This window comes from Gymnoscopelus braueri (genome assembly GCF_963280865.1).
Source record: "Gymnoscopelus braueri genome assembly, chromosome: 8".
In the NCBI taxonomy this organism is placed as follows: Eukaryota; Metazoa; Chordata; class Actinopteri; order Myctophiformes; family Myctophidae; genus Gymnoscopelus; species Gymnoscopelus braueri.
This window is the reverse complement of record NC_137609.1, coordinates 54,199,560-54,214,108: the sequence shown is the minus strand read 5'-3', so window position 1 is coordinate 54,214,108 and position 14,549 is coordinate 54,199,560. Positions and strand designations below refer to the sequence as shown.

The 14,549-nt window shown below is 38.8% G+C and overlaps 1 protein-coding gene across 1 annotated transcript; it reads right to left on the bottom strand.

The window, feature by feature from the left end:
• Positions 1 to 904: 904 nt before the first annotated feature.
• Positions 905 to 7,289, bottom strand: LOC308090213 (uncharacterized protein). The gene is made up of 4 exons (XM_080435276.1): positions 6,873 to 7,289; positions 5,467 to 5,577; positions 3,845 to 3,894; positions 905 to 1,805 (listed from the first exon to the last, which is right to left on the bottom strand). The coding sequence occupies exons 1-4, from the start codon at positions 7,237 to 7,239 to the stop codon at positions 1,692 to 1,694; spliced, it is 642 nt and encodes a 213-aa protein (XP_080291402.1). The 5' UTR covers positions 7,240 to 7,289; the 3' UTR covers positions 905 to 1,691.
• Between the last annotated feature and the right edge of the window lie 7,260 nt (positions 7,290 to 14,549).

Genomic DNA, 14,549 nt, shown 5'->3' with positions numbered 1-14,549 from the left:
CCATATATCATCAAAATCAACTCTATCTATACACATTCATTCTATTTGAAAGTAGCCGATCTACAAGCTCTCAACATGTCACCAAATAATCTTGAAATTCGTTGAAAGATTGGGAGTATCTTTGAAACATTTAATATTCAACACAAATATCCTATGGGGGTCCCTGGCACAACATATGTTCAGATGGGGTTCTGCAGCCAAATACATATTAATTTGGGGGTTGAAAAGGTTTGAGAAACACAGTGTCAGGATCTGCACACTGAGTTAACCCCTTAAGCCCTTACTGTATTTACTTTGTCATAAAACGAACAGCGAAGATATCCAATCTACAAGCTCACAGTGCAACACATTGTAATGCATTGTGAAACTTGTGTATATAATATTTATTTTACATTTCACTCTGAGAATGTGTGTGACAGTTTGTGACAAACTATTGAACGGGTGACCCGTAGTGAATCTTCTACAGATATCAAAGCCACGCTGATGTGACAGAGAGGAGAATGATCAAAGATGTCACACCCTGAGATATACTGATATACAATCATCATGTCACCCTCTTGTGGTTACTATACTGTATGTTCGAAGCTGTGAGGAAAAATAGGCCTACTTCCAATGACTGTGAATGACTTGACATTCTGCTTCTTTCACTGAACGTACTTTTATGCATGCAGCTTAAATCAGTTTAGTAAGGTTAAAGTTTATATAGTAACTGTTGCCCCCGCCACCCGATTCCAGATAAGCGGTTGAAAATTGACGGATGGATAGTTTATAACCATACACCAAAAATGTGGGTGCTAATTGGTCCAGCGGTTTGCTAGATATAGCTCAGATGAGCTCGGAAATGTACTGTCTGTAGCTCTACTGTTAATTTACACTGCTATCAGAATCAACTTTATTGTCACATCACAGGTTTACAGGAGTAAAACAATGGGTGAAATGAGTTTTTGTGCAAATTCCATCATTTTTGTTTAAAAGAGAAAGGGAAGAAGAAGAAGGGGGCAAGGGGAAGAGAGAGAGATATCAATAAAAAAACAACAATTGATTTACATATTTACACATAGTATATCTATCCGGTGCAGTAAGTACCTGAGATTACACATAAAGGTGCGTGAGCATAGCAGCAGATATATATACGTATATATACAGTAATATGATACTAGATGCTATGGACGTAGGTCAAGGTGTGTACCACATTGTGCATGGGATTAAGGTGCAGAGTGTTGACCTCATAGTCCATATAAGGGTTAAAAAAGGAGCTGAATGGTTAGTGAGCCCGCCTAGGACTCTGGAGGTCCTGGAGGTCCTGGAGGTCCCAGGTACGATTCCAGTTCTCAGCGATGTGTTGAATTGTCCCTGAGCAAGACACTTAAAGGACAAGACCGCTTTGGTAGAGGTGTGGGTTGTGTAGTTACCTTGACATGATGTAACTCCAAAGGTGGACAAAAAATCTAAAATAATTGCTCCATTGATTAGAAATTGATTATTCAAAATATGCTACCCAGTTCTCAAACGTAAGCCAAATCAGTTTTTTTTAATGGTTTAGGTTCAGTATATCAACACCCTATGCCACAAATACTTCACAGACAGCCCAGATGGAGGCGCTGTTACACAACAGAAAGCAGCACCTCTGTTGGTCCAGGATCAGACATGGAGGGTCATGGTGCTGTAGGAGGAGGCAGAGACATGGAGGGTCATGGTGCTGTAGGAGGAGGCTGCTGAACATTGGAGTCAGTAGAAGCTGGACCAGAAGCAGGATTTTTACGTATCGTCTCGTATGTTGAACTGCTAGGCTGGATTGTTTCGTACTGAAACCAGTCAGAAAAATAAAAACATGAAACATTAAATCTGAGATAAGTTGTATGTATAATAATAATAATAATTATTATTATTATTACTATTATTATTACCCTTATTATTATTATTATTATTATTATTATAAGTATTAATAATAATAATACATTTATTTTCATTTATTTTGTGCACGTTATAACATGTTATGACATTGTATTTAATTTGATTATATTTGTATTTTTTTATTCTTAATGTTAGTTCTATTTCTCTACTAGAGATACCTACATGTACTTACAATGCATGTCTATCCATGTTCATACAGCTCAATAAGCATGTATACAGGTACGTCCATACATACGTACTGTACGTCCTATACATACGTATGTTGCTGTCCGGCAGAAACCAGCTAACTCCATTTTTACGCTTTTGCATTTTGCATAAATCAGTGCTATTGAACACCCTTTACGTCTGTGTGTTGGTAAAAAAAATATTGAACCAATGAAAAGTATTAAAAAGCGCTTCTGACAAAAATAGCTAACTCCATTGGATCCTCAAACTTTCTGCTAAACCAGCGAAGTCCATCAGAGTTAGCTGGTTTAGCAGACTCCAGGCTCCTCCCCCTTTTGACCTCCAACCTCATTGTGAGCTTGGAGGTCCATTCAGCTGTTCTTATCAATAATGAACAAAACCTCCTAACTACACTTTTTTCATTTCCTGAAAAATGAACATTTTGGAGTTGGCTGGTTTCTGCCGGACAGCAGAGACATGTATGTATGTATGTATGTATGTATGTATGTATGTATGTATGTATGTATGTATGTATGTATGTATGTATGTATGTATGTATGTATGTATGTATGTATGTATGTATGTATGTACGTACGTACGTATGTACGTACGTACGTACGTACGTACGTACGTACGTGTATGTATGGATATATGTATATGTATGTATATATATGTCACAGTACGTTTGGAGAACCAGTACGATTGAAGACAGAGCGCTCGTTTTTAGGCACGGGGCTTCGGGGCGATGCGGGGCTTTTCGAGACAGGGTTTATTAGCGAGGCTCGCGAGGAGGAGGAGCTCCTCCTCCTTCTCCTTCTCCTCCTCCGTGTGTGTGTGTGTGTGTGTGTGTGTGTGTGTGTGTGTGTGTGTGTGTGTGTGTGTGTGTGTGTGTGTGTGTGTGTGTCAGGGAGAAACTAAAACAAAAGCCAGCAGAACACAATAAAAGTATCTTAACAGTCCACCTGATTCGAATGCTATCTGCATTGAATGGGGAAATAGGCGAGTTTATTAGACCTTTGAATGGGCGAAATAGGCGACCTACTTACCTACCCACGATTTATCAGACCATTCATTGGGTGTTATCAAGACATACTAACCTACCAACTGACATGACTTAATAGTTCAGTTTAGGTTTCGCTTTTGGTTTTGGACCCTGACGGAGGCGCGCAGTCACAGGCGAACTGTCACCCCGTGAAGGACCACAGAGGGAGCTAAGGCGACCGAGTTGCCGTCCTGAACGGTGTGACGTTCGCCTGTGCCTACTCAGCGCCGTTTGAGTTATGTACCGATAGGCACAGAATCGTAAATATTGTTGTGCGGACTGCTCCGCCTCCAAGTAGGTCAGTAGCTGCTGAATGAATGGTCTGATAAATCGCGGGTAGGTAGTAGCCTATTTCGCCCATTGAAAGGTCTAATAAACTCGCCTATTTCCCCATTCAATGCATTGATAGCACTCGAAGCCGGTCACACACGCGCGCACGTGTGTGTGTGGTCGCGGCAATATATGCTTGTGCACAAGCCTGGCTTGTGGCTCCCTCTAGTGTTGCTTCTACAGAATTGCTGGGTGGGTGGTAAAAACGAGCGAGCCTTCTTCAATCGTACTGGTTCTCCAATCATACTGTAACATATACACACACACACACACACACACACACACACACACCCACACACACACACACATATGTATGTAGAACGTACGTATGTACATACGTGTATGTATGTACGTATGTAAGTATGTATGGAAGACATAGAAATGTTCACTCACCACTGGGTCGGGGGCCTTGGGTCTGTTATGGCATCGAGCTATACAAAAACCTTCAAACATATAAAGTAACAGACACATGTTAATAATTAGATCAAAAGGAAAAGTCTTTACAACACTTTTTTACCTTGCAAAATATTATAATTCTATACCTAAACTGTAATCCAGAACTAATCTTAATGGAAAAAATAATATTTTATCCAATCTGTATAGACTAGAGTATGTTAATACAATTTATTATACGGCTTGGTTGAATGCTTGATTGTAATTGGTCAATCATTGAATTCAGCTGTGTGTTATTTTTGAATAATGTCCGCTGAACTCAATAACAGACCGCCGTCTAGTTTTGTAGTTACTTTTGGGTCAATTTATCAATTTATTAAGGTGCTGTGTAATAAACAAGATCATTAATGGGGAGCAGGTCATCATGGAGAAATAAATTCCTCCAGGGTGATTAGACTCCACTAGCGTCAGGGTCTAATCACACTATCGGGTTTATTTGTCAATAATGACCTTTTACTTATTTTTGTCAAAGTGAAGTCACATCAATCTATCTATCTATCTATCTATCTATCTATCTATCTACACACACACACACACACACACACACACACACACACACACACACACACACACACACACACACACACACACACACACACACACACACACACACACACACACACACACACACACACACACACACACACACACACACACACACACACATGCCGTGTTAGCAATGCAGGCATTTATAGTAGGTGTGATGACATGATATTGCTGACACCAGATATACGGCTGGCATTTCAAGCAAGCATGAACAGGGCTTTAGTTGAGGTCATATCTTGTTTTGTAATTATTTTGTTTTGTTAACATTGTTAACACAACATTATTAGATATAACACTTATCTAATGTGTTGTCATCAATACAATACATATTTGTGATTTTACTATTAGTATTAGTAAATAAATACTGCAAAGTCTGTCATTGTGGCTGCAAAAAAAAACAAAGGAAAAGAGACCGACTCTCCTCGCTACTCCTACCCACCGATGAGCACTCATCCTGGGCATCGAAGCCAACAGAAAAACGCTGATTTACAAACCCACCACGTGTGGCCCTTAACCAATGATATATTAACTTGGTTAAGTCATAGTGACTTCATCATTAATTAACAGGAATTAATGATGAATTCATGATACATTAACGGTGAATTAATGTATGAGCTAATCATTAATTCAGCGTAAGAGTTAATTACGAGTTATTTAAATGTATGAATTTGCTCCCTATAGTAAGTTGTGACCGAAAAAAAGGTGAACACTTCCTTTGGCACAGTGAAAATTGTCATTTGAAACCAATAAGACTCAAGTAACGATCCTTTCGGTTTTATAAATTGTATCAGCATATACTACCATACAGATTGGTTGAAATAATGTTTTATTAATTATAATAATTCCTGGATTGCAGCTTTAAAGTAGTGAAACAGACTCAAATCACTTCAACATTCAAGATTGATTACAGAAGTAAATAAATCACCACCAAGTCACACAGTTCTAATTATTATTATTGGTATGAAATATGAAACCTACTCACTTTAAAACACTGACCATCTGAAAGTTGTACAGACCTGTTAGTGCTGTGATCAGAATGGCGTTGAGAACCAGAGACACGACCATGGGCCAATGGGTCAAATACCAGTACCACGGACAGTCTTTGGTTTGCAGCTTGCAGTCAATGCCTTTCCAACAAAAAGGTGAGAAATTTACCATTAAAAATGTGTCACTGAAATAATCCTATTCATGTTTAGTTTTCGGAAGCTTTGCAATCAATAGTGATATTGATAATAGTAATCCCTGTTAACCCCTATGCCTTGCTAAAAAAAAAAAGTTACGTCGGGAGCGTTAACTACAAGATTTGTATTTTTAAACTGCAATAAAATTATGAAAAATCGATATGTTTTCCCAATTATATAAAAAAAATTGAGTTCTTGTTTAAATTACATCATCATTTAATTAATCACAATAAAAAAATTACCATTTAGATGCCAGTTTTGATATACCACTAACCACTTTTAGAAAAATACACTATAATTCAATATTCTAAAAAGAAATTTGACTTGATTATAATCAGTATCACCGACTGACCCATCTGAATCATAAGTGAGAAGATTGATTTTGGTGCATTATTACTTTTTGTTTTTATATTGCTTCTGTAAAGTAACTTTGAGTATTTAGAAAAGCGCTATATAAATCGTATGTATTATCATTATTATTATTATTGTTATTATTTTGTATAATGTCAGATTGAACAAAAAAGTTACTTTGGGCGTGTTAAGGAACATTGTGTATTTACTGCATATAATAATACAATTATTAAAGATCAATATTTTTACCCAAAATGTGCCCCCCATTTTTTTCATGAAGGGGTTCTTGTTTAATTTATATCATGATTTAATGAATCACAATAAAAAATGAAACCTTTAGATGGCAGTTTTGATCATAACCCCTACCACTTTTTTGAAAAAATACACTAAAATAGACAATAAAAAGTAACCCTTTAAAAAACCCTGTTTTAATCATACAACACTAACTGTTTTTTTGGGGGGGGAATACATTAGGCCTATAATTCAGTATTCTAAAAAAACTAATTTGACTTTGATTATTATTAGTATCACCGGCTGACCCATCTGAATTATACGTGAGAAGATTTTGGTGCATAATGACTTTTTGAATAATGTCAGATTGATCAAAAACGTTACGTTGGGAGTATTAACTACAATATTTGTACCATAGACTTCCATTATAACCACATTATTTTACCCGCCACTTTAAATTATAGTGTACAAATATTTTGTCTGTAATTTCAAAATCAATTTCACAATTTCACAAAATTGCCTTATTTTAGCCCCTCCTCCATAAATGCAAAGAGGTCTGAAAATCAATGGGATTGCCAATGTTAAATATAGGTTACAAACAAAATGGGAGAGAGGCTAAAAATGTTACAACATTTTAGTCAGGAATCTTGTCTGCTTACCAGAGACGAGATGGAAGATTTCATTGGAAAAGGTGGTGTTATCTACATGGGTGCAGTAAAACAATGTCATGTCTTCCACAGTCGTGTTTTGAATGAACAGATGGTTACCCAGCTTCACAGAGTATCTTTCTTTGAAAGTCTTACTAAAATGCGTAACTACTTCCACTTTTTTATTGTACGTCCTCAGAATCTGAACAGGGGTTTGCCCCTCTATCCTCCTGTGCCAGATGATATTTTGTTCATCCAGAGAACAGGGCAAGATGGCATGGTGTCCCAGTTCCACAGGTACATTGGTCCATTTCAGAGTGAGGACAGAGGTCATAAAAACACCACAGAAAAACAACAGCATCTGTACGTGTTTCACCATGTTGTTGTTCAGCACACACACCTACTGTCTGTCTCCAAGTTGTTTCTTCAGTAACCTCAAAACCAACTGAATGTAAGTACTGAGAGAACGCTATAGCAGTGACTTCCTGTTCATCATGATACACCCACACAGACACAGCTAACTTCAACAGGAAGTTAAAGTAGCTCCCTATTCAGAGTGAATAGTTTTTTTGTTGTTGTTTTTTAGATTTGTTTCAGTACTTTTACTTCTACTCCACGTCAGAGGCAAATATTATACCTTTACTCTACTACAATTATTTGAAAACATAAGTTACTTTACAGATATAAATTATTACATTATAAAACATACATTAACCACTTTAGTCCTATTTTATACCTGGACTATTTGAACATAGCAGATCTACAAGCTCACAACGCGTCGCATCGCAAAGCGTTGTGAGCTTGTAGAGCAGCTATTTTCAAAAATCTCAGTACTTTAACTTTTGGTACTTTAAGTACATTTTGATACCAATACGTTTGTACTTCTAGTCAAGTACATTTCTGGAACCATCAAAATAATGGGGTAGACTTAATCTATTCTGTATCATCGTGTTTGGTAATTCAGTTATGGCGAAACGAGGCGTCTTTGAGATAGCTCTATATCTGAAAATATTCAGGGCCCCAAACTGTACAAGTTAGTGTACAGGTTTTATGAAAAGAAGAAAGATTACCTCAAATGTGGCACATTCACTTGGACTATGTCAAATCTATTCTATTCCAGTGACAGGATTTTTCTATATTTGATTGTTTTATTAATACAATGTGATGGTAACTGTAGAATGATATTCCATGTATATAGGTGTTTTAAATTGTATGTAAAACATATTGACACATTGAATGTGAATGAGGAATGATGTAAACATGGGCATAGCTTCTGTCCTCCTTTTTCTACAATTAAATATTGCTTACAAAAGTCAATACAATGTGTCTGTTTTACTGAAACGTAACTGTTATGAACAGACATCCAAACTGTTGACCAATGTATTAACCACTTAAAAAAAACATATACTTAGTTAACTAATTCTAAAACTTGACAGTGGTTGGCTCTGTACTTGGTCCTGTCTTTTTCCCCCCTCTACACCAACAACCCAGTTGACCAAAACATGACAGAGACAAAGATGATAAACCAAGCTGTCCGTACAGCTGCAATATTGGTGAATTTACAAGGTTACGTAAGACTGAAATGTAACTTAGTTAGCATGTTAATTAGACCATTGGTTCTCAAAGTGGAGTCCGAGCACCAGGGGGTGCCAAGCTAAATGATTTATAAGAACCAAATGGACCCTTATGGGTCTGTAACTCTGAGAGTGTACAAATGGAACCAAATGGACCCGTTAAATTAGCATTGATTTTACAATATGAATTGGGGTCCCTGAGATAGAAATGCCATTAAATGGGGGTCCGTAGCCTAATGCATGTCAAACTGGGGGGGTCCTTAAATTACAGTGATTGAGAATCACTGCTAGAGTCGTAAAAATCTTCTCTTATGTGGGTCCTTATCTTTTCAAACGGGGGTCTGCGGGCTGTCAATTTGGGGGTCCTTGACATGAAAAAGTTTGAGAACCACTGAATTAGACACATTGTTAGAAAGGCTCCAAGCATATTAAGCTGATTATTATTTCGATTATTATATACCACCTTAAGAACTGTTCAGAGTAACATGTACCTGCCACCTTAAGCGCGCAATGCATTGTGGGGAACTCATTCATTCCAGTAGTAGCAGCATAGAGAGAGAGCGGTGATTCAGCTGTTACAAACTTGACTTTATTTATACACAGCACTGCAATGTCTGTGTGCGTCTTTGACTACTGTAAGTCCATTGTTTAGTTCAGTAATGTCTTCTGTATTCATTCACCATGATTATTTGAGTTACTGCCTTTTTCTGTATGTTTATTTCTCCATGGATGGTTTGAATTGACAGTGATTAATCACTCCTTACCTTTAGATGACAGTTCTCTCTCTAGTGAAAACGTCAGAGTCGTTGCTTTCTCACGTTTTATTTCGCCTTTAGACGGTGACGCACCAGGGATTGAAAACGCTGTAGTGTACACAGCTGATCTCTGGGTTGCCATGTCCGCTTATTATAAGCTACTTTGGGCTTGTTTTTCCTGTGAAGTTGCTTGTAAATATTGGTTGTTGCGTGTTGCGGTTTTTTCAAGTATTATTCTTTTCTAGATCTTTTTGAAAATAGCCGATCTACAATTTCACTTTGAGCTTGTAGATCGGCTATTTTCAAATAGCCGATGTACTGTACTGTTTTAAAGTGCTAATGTAGCCTAGTCGCCTCTATTTGGGGCTTGTTTTCATAGAACTGGCTGCTTATTTCTCTCACAACACCTGGCAACGACACACGTTTTACTTTTGCCGTTTCCTCCGTCTAGACCATAGAGTTAAAAATAATAGAGAGGGCACCAGAAATCTCCTCCCATCCACTTGCATTGAGTTGCTCACCCAGCGCATGGGCTCAATTGAACCCTTCTTCCGGGTTGGAAATTTGGTGGGCGCGGCCTATTTGGGGCTCCGAACGCGTCACTTCTGTGACGCGTTCTGCGTCACAGTGACGCGTTTTGCGTCACAGAAGCGCGCAGCCCCGTGCGCAAGCTCGTGCGCATGCTCGTGAGTCGAGCCCATTGGTCGAAACCGTTTTCGCGTTCATGTGTTGAGGCCCCAGGCCTGCACGCGCCTGCACTACCATGAATGGCCACCATGTCCATTTGGCTTCAATGAAACCACTGGGTTCTGGGGGCTTGGTCTAGACTCTAGTCTAAATGGAAACGGGACACGTAGCGTTGTCAAAGATTTCCACTCTGGAGGTTGGTTTCACAGCTTTCACTTATAGTTGCGGATTCAAGCCCCTCAAACGCCTTTTCCGTCTAAACTGACTTTATTTCTGAGTTTTCTGTAGAGACCGTTGTCGTGTAAACCATTGGTTCTCAAAGTGGGGCCCGGGGACCCCCAGGGGTCCTTGGGGTGGTTCCAGGGGGTCCCCAGCAAAAGTAGTTAACCACTTTATCCATTTATAAGGTGGCTATTCAAAAATAGCAGATATACAAGCTCACAGCGCGTCACTTAGTGCGGTCCTGTGAGCTTGTACATCTGCTATTTTCTAACATTTTTGAAAAATCTTGAAATTCTTTTGAACATTTTGCAATTGCAACACAAATCTTCTCTTCTGGGGGTCCAAATATATATAAATTTGGGGGTCCTTGACATGAAAATGTTTGAGAACCACGGGTGTAAACGGGTGTAGTACGTGTTGTTACTTTATAGCACCTTTTGTCATATTAACAGGACGTAAATATGTAAATCGTATCGTTTACCCAAAGATACAGTATGTCACGAGGAGAATTGGAGAGAATATTTGTTTCCATTAGGACAGACTGAAAATAACTTTTATACTTGGCGTTTGACCACTTAAACACCAGCATTCCTATTCTGGGGGGAACAGTCACCAAAAATACTAGATCTACAAGCTCACAACGCATCACGTTGTGACTCGTTGTGAGCTTGTAGATCTGCTATTTTTGGTGAAGAGACTTGGTGTACTCAGGGGCGGACGCACGGTAGGCCAAGTAAGGCACGTGCCTTACCTCGAATACACTGTGCCTGCCCTCCACCAGACAGCTTTTTGTGTATTTACTAAATTACTATGAATATCGCCCCCTATACTTAAGGCTGATAAACAACGTAATACGCACCCATTCTCTCTCTACGTCCTGCGTGTCTGGAGGATGTTGAGTCTTTTGAGCCAATGTGTATTCTCAGAATCCCTTTTCACACCCGAGTGTGAAATGTGTCTGCCTGTGTCCCTTATTCACATAACCTTTCTACGTCATGAAATAAGCACACAATATAAACGGCACACACACAATGTCCCGGCCTCATTCTCTTGAGTCATTTTTGATTCTTGAGACAGCAGAGACTGCCAGAGAGAGAGCAATGGCACGAAGACGCCTAAACGCTACACGGCCGCCACCGCCTAAACCGCATTCAGGACGAGCTGCTTGAGGAGCAGCATCAGTCCTGCTTGGTAAAATAAAGGCTGAACTCTGAGTGGACAATATTTTGCAATAGGCCTACTCGCGGATGAGTGTAAAGATCTTTCCAAACGGGAACTAGTTGCAGTTTGTATTCGATTCATGGATGGAGGACTCATCAAAGAGCGGGCAGTAGGATTTATTGACACCGCGGATTTGACTGCACGGGGCATCACAAAAAAGTGAATTTTGGAAATTATTGAACCCCCTTGAGTTGGATCAAAACCTCTGTGTTGGGCTTTGCTGCTATACTGTGATGGAGAATCTGTCATGTCGGGGTACAAGTGCACAAGCGCTCCTAAAAGAAACCTTTCCGAGCGCAGTTTATGTACAATGCAATTCTCACTGACTAAATGTAGTGCTTTGCACAGTAGCCAAAGCATCCCTGGATAACAATACATTGCCAGCTTTGTTTTTGTGTATCAAGTGTTTCCCCCCCTTTCCTCGCTCATGTACATTATATCTGACTGGCACAGTGATATGCTTGTGTTTCAAGAAAGTACAAAATAAAAGTCTTTGAGTCACCACGTATCTGCCTGGCCTTACTCATAGAGAGATCCTGCGTCCGCCACTGGGTGTACTGTAGGCTGAAAAATAACGCATCAAGTACGGTTTAACTCAGGTCCGTTTTACAATACTAAGTATTAAGGGTCCAAACTTTAGACTAAAGTGATTAAACTGAAGTGACATTGATAAATTCCAAATATTATCAAAGTATTCTGAGGCACCCCTGGACTTGCGTCAAGGCACCCTAGGGTGCCATGGCACCCACTTTGAGAAGCCCTGCCTTAAGCACCCCTTCATTATATTTCATCTAGGATGTAACAGCCGTGTAGCGTGGATTCTAATGTTGACAGGGACAGAATCTGTATTCCCGATTGATTGATGTATGTTTGATGCTAGTGAGCAGCTTGTATAGACAGGTGTTGTGTGTATTAATGTTTATGGTTACGTTAATGCACTTATTAGTGATATTTATATCTGACCATATACTGTGCTATCATAATCTGTGAGTATTGCAGATGCCTACTATTGCACACTATATTATATTATTGCAGTAATGTGATATATTGTGATTTATGTATGGTATTTGTACTTAGACCTGTTATTGTTTCTTGTCTGTATTTACTGTACTGCAGAACCACACATACTCCCATTGACCCCAATGTCATATCCGCTCTCAGTGCCTGTACCCATCCATTCCATCCTATAGTCCATGAGCCAGACAAGATTTCATTATCGAAAGAGTGGGCAAAACCATACCTATATTAAATTGTTCATAGGGTCAATACGAGTAAATAAATATATGATAACCTCTCCACAGGAGCAGCTTTTTCATGGTTATCACACATTTTGTTATTTTCCCCATATGTACATGACAGGTGAAAAAATGACAAAATTTTAAAAAGAGTTATCATAATGAAACTTCCTGAGTTGATTACTTACATGAAGACAATGATTTATCGTATTACAAGTTTTCTGAAATTGTATATTTAAATATGCAAATTAGGCATTACAAAAATATGCCCGAATTTGTATAACTTTCCAGAATCAACATTGGAACATTGGACAAAGCCAGAGTCAACATTCTTATTTCATTTTGTTAAGATGTTGGAGTCAAAGGTTTTTAACGAGGGAATATTCAATATCTGGCTCAATTTTGGCTCAATTCTGGCTCATGGACTAAATGCCTAATTTGCATATTTAAATATACAATTTCAGAAAACTTGTAATACGATAAATCATTGTCTTCATCCAAGTAATCAACTCAGGAAGTTTCATTATGATAACTCTTTTTTTAATTTTGAAATTTTTTCACCTGTCATGTACGTATGGGGAAAATAACAAAATGTGTGATAACTATGAAAAAGCTGCTCCTGTGGAAAGGTTATCATATATTTATTTACTCGTATTGACCCTATGAACAATTTAATATAGGTTTGGTTTTGCCCACTCTTTCGATAATCATTGCTCAATTTTGGGGCTCTGGCTCATGGACTACTACAACCCATGCCTGTATGAGCCTGTACCACCCTGTGCCTTGTTACCAAACCCTCTTCAATCTCCTGTCAATGTGTCCTGACCGACGCCCCGGGGGCGAATGAAGCTTAACCCCATAGAACCAGTCCCCTCATACAGTCCTTTATAAACCCTCCCCAATACACATACTAGGTTCATTGTTTATGTATCCAATAGTTCCGAACAGAATGTACAGAATGTTATCTAGATAGCTAGAGGTTTAGACGCTATGTGTATTGTTTTGGTATCCTATAGTTTAAATGTATAGATGTATTATTTTGTTAGTATATTGTTTAAACTGTATGCTAGATTCTTGGTTTACCTATGATCCTAGTTTACTGAGGCTATACACTGTCTCTCTACATTTGATGTAGGAGTAGGCCTATGTGTTTAGTCGCTCTGGAGAACAGCATCTGCTAAATCACAATATGACAAACTGCCAACTGTTCCATAACCAGCGCTGCTTTTGCCCCTTCTTCTGACCCCCATTATGCCCTTTAGTGTTTAGTATTTTGTTTATGATGATAACCCAACTGCCACGTGTCTTTAATTGTTCTTTCCTTTATTATATGTGAAGCAGATCAGGTTGGAGGTGACAGCGGTAGTGTTGTGGAGGAGAACTATCTGTAGGGCTCTAGGGCCCCTGGCTTCCATCCACTCACTGCATCTAGTTGTGTTTATCTGTAGTGTGCACCTAACCCACTAGTCTTCAATAGGGGTCCTCAGAGTTGCTACAGGGGGGCCACCAAATGTCTGCGTGATAGGATTTTGTATTTTTTTTTTTTTTTTACAGTAACCACTTGAACCCTAGCATCCTGGAGGGTTGGGATCTATGTGCCTGCACAATACGGACAAAATGTCATACAGTACCTCAATATTTATGCCAAATATCTCAATAGTGAAAATGATCATTCAGCCTCCTACGAGGGTATACTGTAGAGGTACAGACATGTCCAAAGTCTGGCCTGGGACCAGATTTTACATGGCCTGCAGGCCACAGCTTCCTTTCTAAAATGTATTGTATTGGTCCTGCCTGTCAAAGTTATATTGAGTGTTTTAGTAGTAATTAACCTGGACAGATATACTGTTTCTAGGTAGAATTGTAAGGATTCCTAACTGCTTGTTCCTTATGTTGTCTTCTGTTCAGATGGCAGTGTAGCCACATGTAAACAGGTGTAAAAAAAATGTCTTTCACATCTTGAGAATGAGACGATTTATTAGACTGTAAATTATA

Coding starts and splice junctions, on each gene's coding strand:
- LOC308090213 (XM_080435276.1), bottom strand. CDS start 7,239: ATGGTGAAACACGTACAGATGCTGTTGTTTTTCTGTGGTGTTTTTATG. Junction 5,578..6,872: donor AATCTTCCATCTCGTCTCTG/GTAAGCAGACAA, acceptor TTTGTTGGAAAG/GCATTGACTGCAAGCTGCAA. Junction 1,806..3,844: donor CCAAGGCCCCCGACCCAGTG/GTGAGTGAACAT, acceptor GACTGGTTTCAG/TACGAAACAATCCAGCCTAG.